At 38.4% G+C, this 20,806-nt stretch overlaps 2 protein-coding genes across 2 annotated transcripts in view; one reads left to right on the plus strand and one right to left on the minus strand.

Moving 5' to 3' along the window:
- The window catches only part of LOC117190822, a 65,032-nt gene that overhangs the window by 15,143 nt on the left and 29,083 nt on the right, over positions 1-20,806 (minus strand). The window lies entirely within an intron of this gene.
- On the plus strand, positions 1,062-7,308 carry LOC117190823. The gene is made up of 2 exons (XM_033395861.1): positions 1,062-1,448; positions 6,540-7,308. Exon 2 carries the CDS (start codon positions 6,721-6,723, stop codon positions 7,276-7,278), a length of 558 nt encoding a protein of 185 aa, XP_033251752.1. The 5' UTR covers positions 1,062-1,448; positions 6,540-6,720; the 3' UTR covers positions 7,279-7,308.

Below are 20,806 nucleotides of genomic sequence, written 5' to 3' on the forward strand. Positions count from 1 at the left end.
AATAAGACAATAATGACTCACGGAAAGGACAGTGAAATTACAAAAGAATCAAATAAAAAAATTAGAGACAATGCCTTACGCATTTTTGTCACTGGCCTAAACGGCGGTATTGCAGAAATCCTATTCTCATTGAATCCCCCAGATTCAAAGGTACAGGAATTGCATTCAAATAACATACTGGCCCAATTTGCCTACCAATTCAGTGGCCCCAGAAATTCAGGGAATAATAATTACAATACATTAAGATTCAACCAACGACAACCAAGGACTAATAGTTCACCATTCGACCAAAAAAGGGATTTTCAGAGGAATAACATGTCATGGGGACAACCCTATTTCTTGGGTAATAGACAACAAAATCAGGCCCCAGAACCAATGGATATAGACGAATCAATACAAATCCAGAACCGACAGATCAGCACTCAATACAAAGGTAATAATAATAATAGATATTATCGGGAAAATACTAATGGTTATTATCGGAGAAATAATAACAATTATAACCAAGCTCAGCAATTTCGAGCAAACGTAGTACCGAATAATCAATCTAACGCAAATCAAGCGCAGAAACGAAAACCAAATGAAACGTCGGAACAACCGGCTAATAAAGCAATGCGGATAAATAACATTGAAGAGGACCATTTTTTAGATCAGCCCCCGAAGTAGGTCTGCCCTACCTAAAAAGAGTAGATACAAAATTAAACAAAGAATAAAAGTTTTGATAGATACGGGAGCAACTTCCTGTTATATAAAAAAGGGAACTTACGAAAATAAAAAAGAATTATCAATTTATAAGTGTAGCGCCATTTGAAAAATAATAATTCTTATTAGGATACTATTTCATGAAGTCTAGTGTAAGTTAGGCTAGGGCAAAGCGGGAGCGCAATAAAAGCTCGCTCTCTCGCTCTTGGCGAATTCGCCCCGCTTTGCCACCGTAGATAAGGTAGGCACAGAAGAAATTGTTTTAATATATGAAAAGAAGTCGAGAAAAATTCATGAAATCGAACGCACGCACTCCTTTTTTTTCGTCGTATTAAAATACAAAATTGCAGTCACCCAAGTTGTTTCGGTATCGTTATTTAGAAAAACTATTCTAAAATTTCATGGCGCCCCCGGGTGTACTTGCAATTTAAACGTATTAATTCAAGTGGAAGGCAAAAGTGACAGTGACACAGTGGAGAAAAGATAAATAGCCAAAATCTATTATACCTACATACATGTACATGCATATGTGCTGCAGCTAAATTGGCAAATTGACCGCGACGTGTGTGCAAATAATTCAACAAACAAAACTAAAAATCACCGCGTCGGTCGTGCAATACCCTGTCTGCAGCTACATATATACAAAAGGAGATACACATATACCATCTACCCAAGAAGATCCAAGTGGAGCATCCAGTATAAGAAGAGGAGAGTACAGCACCTGGAATTTCCAATCTTCTCAAGAGGTATTTGTGCAAAAAATTGAAAGCTCGAGTGAAGACGAAAAGATTAAAAAACTCGCAATTATTGTCTTGTGCTGAAACAATTGCACCTCGCTTTCAATTCTTGGCACATACGTATGACATAGTAGAGCTAGATTGCATGCTGTAGTTAGAGTTGAGCATATACATATATATTAATACATATATACATATGTATGTACATCTAACCCTCTTGGACGCAATAACTACACATACAACTCATTTTAACTGCAATCGCTGTCACCCCTTTCCCCTTTCTCGATTTCGTTGTGTCAAATATATGTATAGTTGGGTCGTTGGCCAAGCACGCATACCAATACGCAGCTGCAGCGGTGAATTTTTTTCGTCTCGCTTTCGCTCTTCACCGTTGCTTATCGTTGTTCTTTTGTTTGGCGCGCTTGATCCAAACCAAATACCAAGTGACGCGCTACCCTGTTTTCGTCGGGTATATTCGTTTGGTGTCAGTAGGATCCAACTATCAATTAAGACAAAGTCGTGCCTCGCAAATCAATTTAGCGTCGATCGTTGTCGGTGCATACGTATACACAACATCCATTCTTCAGAACTGCAGCGGTGAAATTTTTCGTTTTCGCTTGTCACCAGTGCAGTTCGTTGCTATTCTTGTGTGGTTTTCGTGTACGCGCCAGCCAAGCGACGCTCTACCCTAAATTTTTCGGGTATATTGGTTTTTCACCTCGTTTGGGTACAATTACCCATTATTTCATTGAGTGCCTCGGCATTAAATACGATTATTAGAAACGATCTTTCGCCTTCAGTTGCTTGTATTGAGAATCAATATGACCTCAAAAGCCAACAATATTGCCCTTGAAGAGCTGAAGAAAAAGCGCAGTTGCCGTATTGACGGAGCTCGAGTGCAGACTCGAAACGCTGATGCGTAGCATTGACACGACCCGCGAACTTCAAGAGAAGATTGAAGATATAGACATTGACGATGAATTTGGAGTCGAGTTGGAAGAACTCTCAATTGTCACAAAGGCAAAATTAATGTCTCTCATTTGCGCATTCAAGACAGCTGATGAGACAATACCGGCAGTACCAGCTTATGGTGGCCCAACTCGTGCTCGCCTTCCGAAGTTAGCTCTGCCGCAGTTCAGCGGCAACTTTTCGGACTTTAAAAACTTCATAGGTTTATTTGAGACTCTAGTTCACAATGACCAAAGCATTCCAATTATCGAAAAGTTCAACCATTTGCTTTCGTGTCTCTCCGGTGAAGCGTTGGGAACAGTTAGGTCTTTCCAAGTAACCGAGACCAACTACGAGAAAGCAATGGCTAGCTTAAAACGGGTCTACGATAATGATTGTCTGATCTTTAAACATTGATGCCCTATTTAGTCTTCCCAAAATGACCCAGCAATCAGCATCGTCCTTAAGAAACCTTTTCGATACCGCCTCATCCATATATGGTTCGTTGTTGTCGATAGGCGATGATAAAAAGATCTCGAATGCGATGATTATTCATCTCGTCTTGTGCAGAGTCGATCCGGTGACCAAAGAGAAATGGGAAGAACAGCTCGATTATGAGAAGCTGCCACTTTGGGCTGACTGTGAAAAGTTGCTTAATCGCAGACATCAGCATCTTTCCGCCGAAAATTCGGACAAACCAAAGCAGGAGCAGAAAGCTGTGCAAAGCAAGCCGCATAATCGGAGCTCATTCGCGTGTTCCACCGCGAATACCAAAAACCAACAATGCAGCTACTGCAATGCGAAAGGCCATTTGTTGACAGATTGCAGTCCATTTGGTCGGCTGGCAGTAATGCAAAGGTTCGAATTCGCAAAAACTTCATCCCTGTGCATCAATTGTCTGCAACAAGGCCACTCTGTAGTACGATGCAAAGCTAAGAAGTGTCGAGTGTGTGTACCATACCTTATTGCATAGGTACACAGTGGCGAATAAAAGTCTGGCGTTACCATCACCCCCAGAGAATTCTTCTCCTCCTCCCAATCAGAATCAAACTTCCACTTCGCATGCTCTCCATGCGACAGCTATGGATAGAGTTATTCTGGCTACGTCGATCGTAAGCGTCCGAACAAATAATGGTGAACATGTTTTGGCCCGAGCTCTGCTGGACTCGGGGTCTCAAACCAATTTTATAACTGAGGACTTAGCACAGCGCTTACAGATCCGTAGGGAGGAGTCGTGTATCAACTTGCTTGGTATTGGTGAATCCAATTCACAAGTCAAGAAAAAGATACACACGTTGGTGAAGTCGCGAATTACTGGTAGTGAGTTTTCGGTTGATTTCTGGATTCTAAAGTCCATTTCGGGGTATCACCCTGATCAGACCCTTAACGTGAGTGACTGGAAAATCCCGAAGAACTTACCACTTGCAGACCCATATTTCTTCAAGCCACAGAAGATAGATATGTTGATAGGTGCAGAAACATTTTTCGAAGTTTTATCTGTTGGTCAGATTCGTCAAGGTCCTGACTATCCAACTCTGCAGAAAACGCTTTTCGGCTGGATTGTGTCGGGCAGATACACTCCAAAGGTGACTGCCACCCAAGAAGCTAGGAATTGTTTGAGTTGTCGAGAAGAGTCAGTGATCCACATCGACAATACATTACAAAAGTTTTGGTCACTGGAAGAATTGCCGTCTTCTAAAAAGTCTTTATCTCCTGAACACAAGTTATGTGAAAAGCATTATAGAAGGACTACTCAGGTCGTGCCTTCAGGTCGGTTTGAAGTAAGACTGCCGTTCAAATCAGATCCCAGTATCTTAGGCAACTCCTTTGAAGTGGCTAAACGGCGGTTTTTATCGCTTGAAAAAAGATTGTCTCGTGACCCCGAGTTGCAGAAAATGTACTTGGAGTTCATGGAAGAGTACCTCTCCTTGGGTCACATGTCTACCACAGACAACACAATCCCCAAAACTCCACATTATTTCATTCCACATCAGTGTGTGTTGAGGCCTCAAAGCACGTCGACCAAGCTCCGCGTCGTTTTCGATGCGTCTTGTAAAACGTCCTCTCAGGTGGCCTTGAACGACATATTGATGGTCGGTCCTACGATACAGGATGAGCTGTATTCGACATTGCTCCGATTCAGACTACACAGGTACGCCTTGACAGCCGATGTCAAAAAGATGTATCGCCAAGTCTTGGTCGCTGATGCGGATAGACAATTCCAGCTCATAGTGTGGAGAAGAGACCCGTCTGAGTCCTTGAGAATATACCAGCTCAACACCGTAACATATGGGATTGGACCAGCCCCATTTTTGGCTATTCGGTGTTTGAAGAGGTTGAGTGAGTCTGCAAAACACTCACTCCCTAAAGCTGCTGAAGTTATTGACTCCGACTTCTATGTCGATGACATGTTGACTGGTGCTGGTTGCGTAGAGGAGTTAAAGACAATTAAGTCTGATGTGGCTCAGGTTCTTCAAACCGCTGGGTTCGAATTGACTAAATGGTTTTCGAACTCACCTGAGGTCACCGCATCCGAGAGCACAGTTAAACCGATAACGATCTCGGACTCAGAGTCAACTAAGGCGTTAGGAATATCGTGGCTGCCACACGAAGACGTCTTTAAGTTCCAAATTGACACGTCAGTTATGGGTCTCCGAGCGACAAAACGGAACATATTATCGGTGACATCAAAGCTGTTTGACCCCCTTGGCTTGTTAAGTCCTTTAGTAATTAAGGGAAAGATCCTACTGCAGGAGCTTTGGCTCAACAAGCTAGATTGGGTTGAGTCAATTCCAATGAACTTGGAAACAGCATGGAACTTATTAAAAGAATCCTTGGGTCAGTTGGAGAAGATTACCATACCTCGATTTGTGCATACTGATCCCATGTCACCGATTCAAGTACATGCCTTTGCCGACGCATCCATGAGAGCTTATGGAGCCTGCGTCTATATCCGTAGAAAGACTGCAGAAGGTTTCAAGGTCTCCTTGTTGACTGCAAAGTCGAAAGTAGCGCCACTCAAGACGAAAACGCTCCCAAGGCTTGAGTTATGTGCCGCTCACCTTCTAGCAGACCTTTGTCACCGAATCACATCACTGCTCAAGGTTCCAATTGATAAAATGATATTCTGGTCAGATTCAGAAGTTACTCTTCATTGGATCAGATCCCACCCTTCGTCGTTGTCAACATTCGTTGCGAACCGAGTAGCGGAGATTCAAGAGTGGTCAAGTGAAGCTACGTGGCGGCATGTGCCAACAAAACAGAACCCAGCAGACATAGTTTCGAGAGGTTGCGACGTAGAGGAAATCGTGCAGTCGATCTGGTTTGGTGGACCAGAGTTCTTAAAGTTTGAAGAAGAGAGCTGGCCCAGAAATCCACACTTCGAGCTTTCCGAAGAAGAGATACAGATGGAAAGTCGGAAGAAATCGGTCGGACTGACCGTCGCGGCCAAGCCAAATTATTTAGTGGATGTAATCGAGGGATACTCGTCACACCTCAAACTGCTAAGAGTGTTCGTTTTCGTGTTCCGCTTCATCCGAAAATGCAAAGACAAAAGTCTCAACTTTGGAAAAATTCCGTCATCCGTAGAATACGACGAGGCGTTTCTAAAAATAGTCGAAATAACACAGAAAAATTAGTCCCAAGAAGATATTGAAAGGGTTCGTAAAGGCACCAAGTTAGGCCCCAGTCTTCAGCGCTTGTTAACGCTCCTATGTCATATAATGCCAAGTTTCCCTTGTTATTGACAAAACGCTCGCAGTTTGTGCAGACATACGTTCGCTACCTGCATCAAACGAATTTTCATGCCGGCCCACGAGCACTCGTGAGTATCCTTAGACAGCGCATTTGGATAGTGAATGCTCAGGCGGTCTGCAGGGCGACAGTTAGGTCGTGTATTCGTTGCTTTAAATGCAAGCCGCTACTCCAGACCCAAATGATGGGCAACTTACCCGCAGACCGGCTCCGTGCTCTCCGCCCATTTTCAGTATGTGGCGTTGATTTTTGTGGCCCAGTCTATACGACTCTGAAAATTCGTGGAAGGCCCCCTTATAAGTCCTACATAGCGTTATTTGTCTGTTTTGCGTCCAAGGCGGTTCATTTAGAAATTGTCTCCGATTTGACGACTAATTCCTTCTTATTGGCATTCCAAAGGTTCGTCGGTCGTCGAGGATGTCCGCAACGCGTGAACTGCGACAACGCAAAAAATTTCGTCGGAGCAAGTCGCCACTTCAGCGAACTGCGGAGGAAGATAGAGGCGGAAGCGGACGCGATACGCGAATTTGCGTCAAGAAGCGGGTGCGAGTTTGCCTTCATACCGCCTCGAGCACCGCACATGGGCGGACTTTGGGAGGCCGGTGTGAAGTCTGCCAAGGGCCTACTCCTAGGGGCAGTCGGAAGCGCTCTCCTCACCGCAGAGGAGCTGGAGACCGTGCTGGTCGGGATCGAGGCGGTACTCAACTCACGCCCGCTAGGACCCCTAAGCCCAGACCCAAGCGACGGAGACGCGCTGACTCCCGGGCCCCTGCTGACAGGCGGGCCGCTTATCGCACCCCCAGCACCCAGGACCCCGGACCAGGAGGGTCTGAGCTGCTTAAAGCGATGGCGGCTTGTCTCGTCAGCCAGGCAAATGTTCTGGCAGCGATGGTCCCGGGAGTATGTGCTGGGATTGCAAATAAGATGCAAGTGGCACCAGGAGGAGCCAAACATAAAGGAAGGCGACCTCGTAATCGTCGCCGAGGACAACCTGCCCCCTCAACAGTGGCTCCTCGGAAGGGTGGTCGGAACAATCGCCGGGCAGGACGGAAGGGTCAGAGTTGTCGACCTAAGGACGAGCAGCGGAGCCAAGTTCAGGAGGCCAATCCACAAATTGGCGCTTCTGCCAATGGTTTGAAGCCTTCCAGGCCTTCAACGGGGCCGGTGTAGCGCCATTTGGAAAATAATAATTGTTATTAGGATAGTATTTCATGAAGTCTAGTGTAAGTTAGGCTAGGGCAAAGCGGGAGCGCAATAAAAGCTCGCTCTCTCGCTCTTGGCGAATTCGCCCCACTTTGCCACCGTAGGTAAGGTAGGCACAGAAGAAATTGTTTTAATATATGAAAAGAAGTCGAGAAAAATCCATGAAATCGAACGCACGCACTCCTTTTTTTTTCGTCGTATTAAAATACAAAATTGCAGTCACACAAGTTGTTTCGGTATCGTTATTTAGCAAAACTATTCTAAAATTTCAATAAGAAAGTTGCTTCAGTAAATGGGTTTTCGATAATTAAAAATTTCCATAATATAACTATTTGTAACACAAAACAAGTGTTTTACGAAATAGATGGAATGGAGGCGGATTTACTAATAGGATTTAACCTATTAAAGAAAATCGGAGCTGTTATTGATACAGGAAAGGGGACTTTAAGTTATAAAGACAATGAAGAGAAACTTATATATGATGAGGTTCTTTCTTTAAACAAATTAACCTTTATAGAAGGAAAAACCATCCTTCCATTGAAGGAATTTATAATAAAAAAATATTTTGAAGAAGAAAAAGAAATGAAAAGTGATTCAGTAAAGGTAGAAGGAAGTTTATATAGCTTGGGATCAAAAAATCCTGAGCACGCCGACGAAGAATTATCCGTCAATAGTTTGGGATTCAAATATCCTGAACCCGCCGTCGTTGAATTATCCGACATCCAAAGTTTAATAGTTTGGGATTAAAATATCCTGAACACGCCGTCGTTGAATTATCCGACACTAAAAGTTTGAATAGTTTGGGATTAAAGAATCCTGAACACGCCGTCGTTGAATTATCCGACAATGAACAATTTAAAAGTTTGGGATGCAAAAATCCTGAACGCGCCGTCGTAGAAATATCCGACATTCAAAATTATGCAAATTCTGAATTGAAAAAAATTAAATTGTATAACACAATATTCTACAAAGAAGACAATTTAGAAAATCTCAGAGAGAAAATGGTATCTATCATCGAAGAAGACCATGCCAATATAGATTTACAGTTACCGTTCAGAACGGATATAAAAGGAGATTAACACTGAACATGATAGACCGGTATATGGCAAGCAGTATCCATACGTTTATTCGGTTAACGATTTCGTTAATAACGAAATAAGTAAAATGTTAGATGAAGGTATAATCAGACCTAGTAAAAGCCCATATAATTCAACGGTAATAGTAGTACCAAAGAAGGGAGTAAATGAGGACGGAACTCCTAAACATAGATTAGTAATAGACTTTAAGAAACTTAATGAAAACACCATACCGGATAATCCTTGCCAATTTAGGTAAGGCAAAGTATTTCTCGGCCATTGATTTAAAGTCAGGTTTCTATCAGATTTTAATGAGGGAATCAGATATTGAAAAAACATCTTTTTCCATAAATAACGGTAAATATGAATTTCTAAGAATGCCTATGGGATTGACGAACGCTCCCAGAATTTTCCAAAGGTCAATGGACGATATACTTAGAGAACAAGCTGGGAAAACTTGTCACGTCTATATGGACGACATAATAATATTTTCAAAAACTATAGAACAACATTATAAAGATCTTATTCATATAATACAGATATTGCAAAATGCTAATATGAAAATTTCCCTAGAGAAGTCTAAATTCTTTCAATTGGAAACCAAATTTCTGGGATACATTGTTTCCCATAATATCATTAAAACAGATCCAGATAAAATCTCCACCATACAAAACTATCCAATTCCTAAAAATATCAGAGAGCTACGAAGCTTCTTAGGACTAACAGGGTATTACAGAAAATATGTCCGAAATTATGCTACAATTGCCAAACCATTAACAAAATATCTGAGTGGAGTAAATGGGAAAGTTTCACGAAGGGCATCCAAGAAAACATTAATACAGCTGGATGAACCAGCAATGGGAGCATTTAATAATTTAAAGGACAGTTTAATAGCACATATTGAATTAGTACAACCAGATTACAATAAAAAATGTACATTAACCACAGATGCATCGGACATAGCAGTAGGTGCAGTTTTATCACAAGATGGGAATCCCATAACGTTTATTTCTAAAGCTTTAAGTAAAACCGAGCAATTATATGCTACTAATAAAATGGAATTATTAGCTATTGTATGGGCATTAAAAAATTTGCGACATTATTTATACGGAGTGAGTGGAATTGAAATACATACAGATCACCAACCTTTGTCCTTTGCAATGTCGCGAAAAAATCCAAATGTTGAAATGAAACGTTGGTATTACTTCATTGAAAGTTTCATTTATAAACCAGGCTCAACTAAGGTAGTAGCGGACGCTTTATCTCGGATTCAAATATATCATATGACAGATAGTGATGTCGACCAGACATAATCGGAATCAGATATAAATACTCAGCATTCAGCAGAGAGTAGTTTTGAAAACGTCATTCAAGAGACTAGCAAGCCTTTAAACCAATTTAAACAGCAGCTACTATTATCGCAAGGGAGATTCACAGTTCATGAGTTAGTAAGAGTTTATGAAAATCCCCGACACATTATTGAATTTGATACGGTTGACAATTTGCTAATCATTTAAAAGAATTTATTCAGCCTCACTTAACCACAGGAATACACTGCACTTTAGAAGATTTATACCTTATCCAAAATAAGCTAAAGGAAAACTTCATAAATAAATTTCTCTTCACGAGAAAGTTCCTCCAAGATGTAGTAAATCCAGAAGATAAAGCTATAATTATAGAAGAAACACATTGCAGAGCCCATAGAGGACTAGACGAAAATTACAAACAAATAACTAAGTTGTATTATTGGCCAAACCTACACAAAAAATTAAAAGAATATATAAAAAATTGTGAGATCTGTAACAAAAACAAATATCACAGACACCCTGTAAAAATTCCAATTGGGGAAGCTCCCATTCCAGCAAAAGAAGGAGATCAATTACACTTAGACATATACTATGCCCAAAACCTAACATTCATAACTTGTATAGATTCTTATTCCAAATACTTGGTGGTCAAGGAAATCCAAAGTAAATTAAACATTGAAAATAAGGTAATGGAAATTTTGCAACACTTTCCGTTAGCAACATCATTAATGACTGACAACGAACCAAGCTTTACTTCAGCACAATTTAGATCATTCATACAAAGGAGTAACTTAACTATTTATTATGCTGATCCCAGACACAGCACCTCAAATGGTCAGGTAGAAAGGGTACATTCCACACTAACAGAAATAGCGCGGTGCATCAAGGATGAACTAAATCTAACAGATTATTCAGAAAAAATAATAAGGTCGGCACTGAAATATAATCTGACGATACATTCAACGACCAATCAAATGCCATATGACATATTGTATAACAAAATAGAGCACAAGAATAATCCAATATTACTTAAGGAAGCTCAGACCAAAATGCTTAAGCTACATAACAAAGATAGAAGAGAAAAAGAATATAAAATAGGAGAAGTAGTTTATGAGAAGAAATTCGGGGAAAGAAATTGTTAGGTATTATATTAATATCTATATACGGTCACACCATCCAAGGGATATAGAATAAAAGAGAATCTTGAAGAGAACGCGTGCTTAAGTCTGAGTGTCAATACACTACATAATTGGCGACGAGGATAAAATAAAACGTATTAATATACATACACATGTTAAAAGTGCATATAATATATGAATAGCAACATGACGAAAAATGAAGCACCAACATTCTATCAAATGGCAACAATTGCTGAGTTTTCGCCACACCAAGAAACGTTCTGCATTTGGAAGGAAAAATTCGACATACATTTGTGCGAATTGAATGTGAAAGAGGAAAACACAAAAAAGGCAGTTTTGTTGAAGTCGATCGGTACAGCGGCTTACACTGTACTACATAGTTTGTGCAATCCGGTATCACCCGTATCAAAAGCATACAAAGAATTATGTGAAATTTTAAAAACACACTACACACCACCTACACTCATATTCAGAGAAAGAAAAAAATTTCACATGTCCACAAAAAGTGAAGATGAGACTGTAGCGGAGTGGTATGCTCGAGTTAAACAATTGGCATTGGAATGCAAATTTGGCTCAAATCTGGAAGCGTTTGTATTAAACCAATTTGTGATGAGCCTTCCCAACCCTATATATGAAAGAATATGTGAAGAAGACGAAAATCTAACTCTGGCTGATGCACTCAAGAAGGCGATGATCATGGAGACGAAGATCAGCACAAGGAAGACAGAACACAACGTCAACTACATGCATCAAAAGAACGGGACTAGTCAATGGCAGAGGCAAAGAGGCGAGAACAGAGATCAAGCAAAGAGCAACGGCAGAAGTCATTTCAAGGGCAACCGAAACGTGAGTTACAGAGGCGGCAGAAGCGACGGTGACGGCGACGGCGAAAACGACTGCGACGTTGGCAGAGAAAAGAAGCAGCAGCCATGCACACACTGTGGCTGGCGAAATCATAACTCAAACAATTGCAAGTATAAGGCATGCAAATGTCACAGCTGTGGAAAAATAGGTCACTTGGCGAGCATTTGTAAAAATAAATCAAAAAAATCCGTAAATTATGTATCTCAAACAAAACATGACACCTATTCTGATAATAATTTTGATAATGATAATTATAACTTTTCTATCTATAGCGTTGATACAACCTCAACTAATGGAGTATATTATTTACCTGTAAAAATTGATGGAAACATAACGAAAATTGCTTGCGACACTGGTGCACCGTGCACATTGGTTCCAAAAACATTTTACGAAAGCTTAAATACCAGCAGACCACTTAGAAAATGTCTAGTTCCATATGTAGATTACAATGGAGATTCAATCAAAGTTATTGGTGAGTACGATGCAACGATCGAATATCGAGGTCTAAAAAAACAAATTGTTGTTGTTGTAACCAATGCAGTGAGTCCACCTTTGCTAGGTAGAACATTTTTGAGAGCTTTTAATTTTGAGTTAATGCAGGTGAACAATGTGTACGTAAATGAACCAAATTCTGTAATTACAGAACAGATTAAATCGGAGTTTGCTGAAGTTTTTGAGCCTCGTTTAGGTTCATATACTACGAATACGATATCGTTACTATTAAAAGAAGATGCAAAACCAATATTTTTCAAGCCTAGGTCAGTACCATTAGCATGGAAAGAAAAGATTGAAGTGCAGTTACGAAAATTCATAGATGATGGAATTTTAGAGCAAGTTGTTAGTTCTGAATGGGCAACACCTTTGGTACCGATTTTAAAACCAAACGGTGACATACGAATTTGTGGTGACTATAAGGTTACATTAAACCGGTCTTTAGTCGACGTAAAGTATCCACTACCTCGAATAGACGACATTTTTGCAGCGCTTGAAGGGGGTACACTGTATTCAAAACTTGACCTGTCAAATGCTTACAATCAGCTAAATTTAGATGAGCAATCTCAAAATTTGTGTACTTGGAGCACACATATTGGACTATTGAAAGTTAAACGCTTACCATTTGGTATAAAAACTGCAGCAGCTATTTTTCAAAAAACAATGGAAGGGTTGTTTCAGGGTATGCGAGGAGTTGTGGTTTATCAAGATGACATAACAGTTACAGGACGAGATCTTCAAGAACATATTTCAAACCTAAAAGCTGTACTTAGAAAACTGAAATCAGTTGGACTTAAATTAAATGACAAGAAATGTGAGTTCTTTAAATCCAAAATTTGTTACCTAGGATTTTCAATTGACAGGATAGGACTGAGCAAAAACAATGATAGAGTTGCGAGTGTATTGTTTGCACCGGCTCCGGAAAACATATCACAGCTTAGAGCTTTCATAGGCATGGTAAATTATTATTCAAAGTTTATCAATAATTTCGCTCAGATAATGAGTCCTTTATATGCATTATTAAAGAAAAATACAAAATTTAATTGGACACGCGAATGTCAGAGTGCATATGAAGTGGTAAAGAAAGAAGTAACTTCTGAACAAGTTTTAGTTCACTACAACCCAGATCAACCGTTAGTATTAACGACTGAAGCTAGCAGTCATGCAGTTTCAGGTGTTTTATCACATAAATGCAATGAAGATATCAAACCAATAGCATTTGTATCAAGAGCATTATCCAAAAGCGAGCATAATTACAGTACAATCGAGAAAGAGGCCCTGGCTATAGTGTTCTGTGTGAGTAAATTAAGACAGTATCTTTTAGGAAACAAGTTCATCCTTCGAACAGATCACAAACCATTACTAAGCATATTTGGAGACCTGAAAGGACTTCCATTGATGGCCTCTGCACGAATGCAAAGATGGGCACTGACTTTGTCAGGTTTTCAATATACAGTTGAACACATAAAGGGGACCTTAAATATAGCAGATGGACTCTCAAGAATGCCTCAATGGGAAACGGCTGTACCAAACGAAGACTATAATTACATACATTTTATACAGTCCGAAAAGGTGTTCAAAATTAGCTTCAAAGAAATAGCTCGTGAAACACGACGTGACCCAATATTATCAAAAGTTTGTGAGGCAATTAACACTGGTTCGAAGACAAGATTAAAAGGCAGCGAGTTTTCTGCCTACATCTCTAAAACAAATGAACTTTCAGTGGAATATGATTGTATCTTATGGGGACACAGAGTAGTAATTCCAACCAAACTGAGACAAGCTATTTTAGCAGAATTTCATGCATCGCATTTGGGAATAGTAAAAACCAAAATGTTAGCACGTTCTTATGTGTGGTGGCCTTGCATGGATTCTGAAATTGAGAAATTAATTCGAGATTGTATTCCTTGTCAGGAACTACAATCAAGTCCAGAAAAGAGTCTGTTAATACCGTGGAAATCCACAGGAAAGGCTTGGAGTCGAGTACACATAGACTTTGCAGGACCAATTAGAGGTTTTCATTTATTGGTTATTATAGATTCTTATACAAAATGGGCAGAAGTATTCAAAACGAAGGAAATAACTTCATTGTTTACTATCAACAAGCTTAGAGAAGTATTTTGTCGATATGGTTTACCAGACGTGTTAGTTAGTGACAATGGACGACAGTTCACTTCTGATGATTTTAAAACGTTTATGAAAAACAATGGTGTTAATCACATTTTTACTGCTCCAGGACATCCAGCGACTAATGGTCAAGCAGAAAATTTTGTAAAGACTGTTAAGAAATCACTATATGCAAACATAAAGGCTAATGAAAGACAAGATTTTAATACAATTTTAAATAGATTTTTGATCGATTACCGAAATACGATTCATTGTACTACGGGCGAATCTCCTGCTAAATTATTTTTTGGTCGTACACTAAAAACAAGATTTTCGTTGTTAAAACCACCTACGGTCGAAAGCATAATAAATAAAAAACAGACTGAGTGTGTTGTAAATCACAAAGGTAGACGAAGCACAGAATTTTTAAAGGGTCAAAAAGTTATGGTTAGGGACTACAAAAATCCTAACAAAGCAAGCTGGACTCAGGCAACTGTAAAACAACAACTGGGCCCGCGTTCGTATTGTTGTATTTTGGCGAACAATAACAGAGAAATAAAACGTCACCTGGATCAAATTAGAAACCAAAGCACTAACAATCATACATCGCCTAATGCGAAAACACCTGATGTCGAAAGCAATTGTTCAGTAGGTGACAATTCCAAAACCAACAATGAACAAATAGTTTCTCAACTAACACCCACCAGGAGAGAGTTGAGACCACGTGAGGCAGGGAAGGTAGTAAAGCGTATTTAACAATAAAATAATATAAAGAAAGGAATTATGAAATCAAATTATGTACAAATTAAACACTGAAACAAATACTAAACAGATTAAGAAGAAAGAAAAATACGAAATCACATAAATTTTATATACGCTAATTAGATTAAGTACACAAATCAAATTGTTATAAGAAAATAGATTTGTAAATGACATGTATATTAAACATCTAAGGAGAGGCGTGTTAGGTATTATATTAATATCTATATACGGTCACACCATCCAAGGGATATAGAATAAAAGAGAATCTTGAAGAGAACGCGTGCTTAAGTCTGAGTGTCAATACACTACATAATTGGCGACGAGGATAAAATAAAACGTATTAATATACATACACATGTTAAAAGTGCATATAATATATGAATAGCAACATGACGAAAAATGAAGCACCAACATTCTATCAAATGGCAACAATTGCTGAGTTTTCGCCACACCAAGAAACGTTCTGCATTTGGAAGGAAAAATTCGACATACATTTGTGCGAATTGAATGTGAAAGAGGAAAACACAAAAAAGGCAGTTTTGTTGAAGTCGATCGGTACAGCGGCTTACACTGTACTACATAGTTTGTGCAATCCGGTATCACCCGTATCAAAAGCATACAAAGAATTATGTGAAATTTTAAAAACACACTACACACCACCTACACTCATATTCAGAGAAAGAAAAAAATTTCACATGTCCACAAAAAGTGAAGATGAGACTGTAGCGGAGTGGTATGCTCGAGTTAAACAATTGGCATTGGAATGCAAATTTGGCTCAAATCTGGAAGCGTTTGTATTAAACCAATTTGTGATGAGCCTTCCCAACCCTATATATGAAAGAATATGTGAAGAAGACGAAAATCTAACTCTGGCTGATGCACTCAAGAAGGCGATGATCATGGAGACGAAGATCAGCACAAGGAAGACAGAACACAACGTCAACTACATGCATCAAAAGAACGGGACTAGTCAATGGCAGAGGCAAAGAGGCGAGAACAGAGATCAAGCAAAGAGCAACGGCAGAAGTCATTTCAAGGGCAACCGAAACGTGAGTTACAGAGGCGGCAGAAGCGACGGTGACGGCGACGGCGAAAACGACTGCGACGTTGGCAGAGAAAAGAAGCAGCAGCCATGCACACACTGTGGCTGGCGAAATCATAACTCAAACAATTGCAAGTATAAGGCATGCAAATGTCACAGCTGTGGAAAAATAGGTCACTTGGCGAGCATTTGTAAAAATAAATCAAAAAAATCCGTAAATTATGTATCTCAAACAAAACATGACACCTATTCTGATAATAATTTTGATAATGATAATTATAACTTTTCTATCTATAGCGTTGATACAACCTCAACTAATGGAGTATATTATTTACCTGTAAAAATTGATGGAAACATAACGAAAATTGCTTGCGACACTGGTGCACCGTGCACATTGGTTCCAAAAACATTTTACGAAAGCTTAAATACCAGCAGACCACTTAGAAAATGTCTAGTTCCATATGTAGATTACAATGGAGATTCAATCAAAGTTATTGGTGAGTACGATGCAACGATCGAATATCGAGGTCTAAAAAAACAAATTGTTGTTGTTGTAACCAATGCAGTGAGTCCACCTTTGCTAGGTAGAACATTTTTGAGAGCTTTTAATTTTGAGTTAATGCAGGTGAACAATGTGTACGTAAATGAACCAAATTCTGTAATTACAGAACAGATTAAATCGGAGTTTGCTGAAGTTTTTGAGCCTCGTTTAGGTTCATATACTACGAATACGATATCGTTACTATTAAAAGAAGATGCAAAACCAATATTTTTCAAGCCTAGGTCAGTACCATTAGCATGGAAAGAAAAGATTGAAGTGCAGTTACGAAAATTCATAGATGATGGAATTTTAGAGCAAGTTGTTAGTTCTGAATGGGCAACACCTTTGGTACCGATTTTAAAACCAAACGGTGACATACGAATTTGTGGTGACTATAAGGTTACATTAAACCGGTCTTTAGTCGACGTAAAGTATCCACTACCTCGAATAGACGACATTTTTGCAGCGCTTGAAGGGGGTACACTGTATTCAAAACTTGACCTGTCAAATGCTTACAATCAGCTAAATTTAGATGAGCAATCTCAAAATTTGTGTACTTGGAGCACACATATTGGACTATTGAAAGTTAAACGCTTACCATTTGGTATAAAAACTGCAGCAGCTATTTTTCAAAAAACAATGGAAGGGTTGTTTCAGGGTATGCGAGGAGTTGTGGTTTATCAAGATGACATAACAGTTACAGGACGAGATCTTCAAGAACATATTTCAAACCTAAAAGCTGTACTTAGAAAACTGAAATCAGTTGGACTTAAATTAAATGACAAGAAATGTGAGTTCTTTAAATCCAAAATTTGTTACCTAGGATTTTCAATTGACAGGATAGGACTGAGCAAAAACAATGATAGAGTTGCGAGTGTATTGTTTGCACCGGCTCCGGAAAACATATCACAGCTTAGAGCTTTCATAGGCATGGTAAATTATTATTCAAAGTTTATCAATAATTTCGCTCAGATAATGAGTCCTTTATATGCATTATTAAAGAAAAATACAAAATTTAATTGGACACGCGAATGTCAGAGTGCATATGAAGTGGTAAAGAAAGAAGTAACTTCTGAACAAGTTTTAGTTCACTACAACCCAGATCAACCGTTAGTATTAACGACTGAAGCTAGCAGTCATGCAGTTTCAGGTGTTTTATCACATAAATGCAATGAAGATATCAAACCAATAGCATTTGTATCAAGAGCATTATCCAAAAGCGAGCATAATTACAGTACAATCGAGAAAGAGGCCCTGGCTATAGTGTTCTGTGTGAGTAAATTAAGACAGTATCTTTTAGGAAACAAGTTCATCCTTCGAACAGATCACAAACCATTACTAAGCATATTTGGAGACCTGAAAGGACTTCCATTGATGGCCTCTGCACGAATGCAAAGATGGGCACTGACTTTGTCAGGTTTTCAATATACAGTTGAACACATAAAGGGGACCTTAAATATAGCAGATGGACTCTCAAGAATGCCTCAATGGGAAACGGCTGTACCAAACGAAGACTATAATTACATACATTTTATACAGTCCGAAAAGGTGTTCAAAATTAGCTTCAAAGAAATAGCTCGTGAAACACGACGTGACCCAATATTATCAAAAGTTTGTGAGGCAATTAACACTGGTTCGAAGACAAGATTAAAAGGCAGCGAGTTTTCTGCCTACATCTCTAAAACAAATGAACTTTCAGTGGAATATGATTGTATCTTATGGGGACACAGAGTAGTAATTCCAACCAAACTGAGACAAGCTATTTTAGCAGAATTTCATGCATCGCATTTGGGAATAGTAAAAACCAAAATGTTAGCACGTTCTTATGTGTGGTGGCCTTGCATGGATTCTGAAATTGAGAAATTAATTCGAGATTGTATTCCTTGTCAGGAACTACAATCAAGTCCAGAAAAGAGTCTGTTAATACCGTGGAAATCCACAGGAAAGGCTTGGAGTCGAGTACACATAGACTTTGCAGGACCAATTAGAGGTTTTCATTTATTGGTTATTATAGATTCTTATACAAAATGGGCAGAAGTATTCAAAACGAAGGAAATAACTTCATTGTTTACTATCAACAAGCTTAGAGAAGTATTTTGTCGATATGGTTTACCAGACGTGTTAGTTAGTGACAATGGACGACAGTTCACTTCTGATGATTTTAAAACGTTTATGAAAAACAATGGTGTTAATCACATTTTTACTGCTCCAGGACATCCAGCGACTAATGGTCAAGCAGAAAATTTTGTAAAGACTGTTAAGAAATCACTATATGCAAACATAAAGGCTAATGAAAGACAAGATTTTAATACAATTTTAAATAGATTTTTGATCGATTACCGAAATACGATTCATTGTACTACGGGCGAATCTCCTGCTAAATTATTTTTTGGTCGTACACTAAAAACAAGATTTTCGTTGTTAAAACCACCTACGGTCGAAAGCATAATAAATAAAAAACAGACTGAGTGTGTTGTAAATCACAAAGGTAGACGAAGCACAGAATTTTTAAAGGGTCAAAAAGTTATGGTTAGGGACTACAAAAATCCTAACAAAGCAAGCTGGACTCAGGCAACTGTAAAACAACAACTGGGCCCGCGTTCGTATTGTTGTATTTTGGCGAACAATAACAGAGAAATAAAACGTCACCTGGATCAAATTAGAAACCAAAGCACTAACAATCATACATCGCCTAATGCGAAAACACCTGATGTCGAAAGCAATTGTTCAGTAGGTGACAATTCCAAAACCAACAATGAACAAATAGTTTCTCAACTAACACCCACCAGGAGAGAGTTGAGACCACGTGAGGCAGGGAAGGTAGTAAAGCGTATTTAACAATAAAATAATATAAAGAAAGGAATTATGAAATCAAATTATGTACAAATTAAACACTGAAACAAATACTAAACAGATTAAGAAGAAAGAAAAATACGAAATCACATAAATTTTATATACGCTAATTAGATTAAGTACACAAATCAAATTGTTATAAGAAAATAGATTTGTAAATGACATGTATATTAAACATCTAAGGAGAGGCGTGTTAGGTATTATATTAATATCTATATACGGTCACACCATCCAAGGGATATAGAATAAAAGAGAATCTTGAAGAGAACGCGTGCTTAAGTCTGAGTGTCAATACACTACAGAAATAAACTTCAATCCCGATACAAAAAGCAGGTAGTTAAGGAAAATCGACCGAATAAAATTATAATCAACAATAGAAACAGAATTATACATAAAGATAACATCAATTATTAAGGAAATGCTTTCCATTTTTCCAGAAAATGTATGCGAATATACTTATACTGACTTTTGTTATATTGACGACTTCGGAAGTAATTGACTATACGCATAGTGACTATCTATTGCTCAAAGACGACAGAGACGTTTACACTTATGAAACATACGCCGAACTTTTCCATATTACTAATTTGAGTTTTTATAGAGAGATAATTGATATAGAATCCAAATATGTCAACAAATCAATTAATTCAGACGATGAGTGGGAAATATCAATGGACTTAAGTCTAATAAAATTAATGATTTAATAATTAGTTCCAAAACGGAATTAAAGGGGAATAAATGAATTAGGTACCATTTGGAAATGGATAGCAGGCAGCCCTGATCATGACGACTTTTTGAAAATACAAAATAAAGAAAATGAATTAACTGAAAATAATAATAAACAATTTATAATAAATTCCAAATTTTTCAAAGAAATTGAATTGCTATCAAATTCATTAAAAAATGTCATCTTCAATGAAGAAACGATACTGAGAAAGCATCGTTTAAAATTAATAACTTTTGACCTACTAAATTTAGTTGATACCATAACCCTCTTAAAAGTAAACATTTTCAATACAAAAAATTTAGATAAAAATGAAATAGAGGACATTTATAAGCATGAAAAACATCCTGTTGAACTGTCTGATCTACTGGACATTGCAACGGTTAAAATAATTCGAAATGCAGATTTAATAATCAGTTATATAAAATATCCTCAAATTAAAGATATTTGCAAGTTTTACCATGCAAGAGCCATCTCACAAAATGATGGAATGTTAGTTATAAGTGAAAAAGTTTGTGAATGTAAGGAGAAATACTATTTAATGAATAATTTTAAAA

The sequence above is a fragment of the Drosophila miranda genome, assembly GCF_003369915.1.
Source record: "Drosophila miranda strain MSH22 chromosome Y unlocalized genomic scaffold, D.miranda_PacBio2.1 Contig_Y1_pilon, whole genome shotgun sequence".
Classification (NCBI taxonomy): domain Eukaryota; kingdom Metazoa; phylum Arthropoda; class Insecta; order Diptera; family Drosophilidae; genus Drosophila; species Drosophila miranda.

Coding starts and splice junctions, on each gene's coding strand:
- LOC117190823 (XM_033395861.1), top strand. CDS start 6,721: ATGGGCGGACTTTGGGAGGCCGGTGTGAAGTCTGCCAAGGGCCTACTC.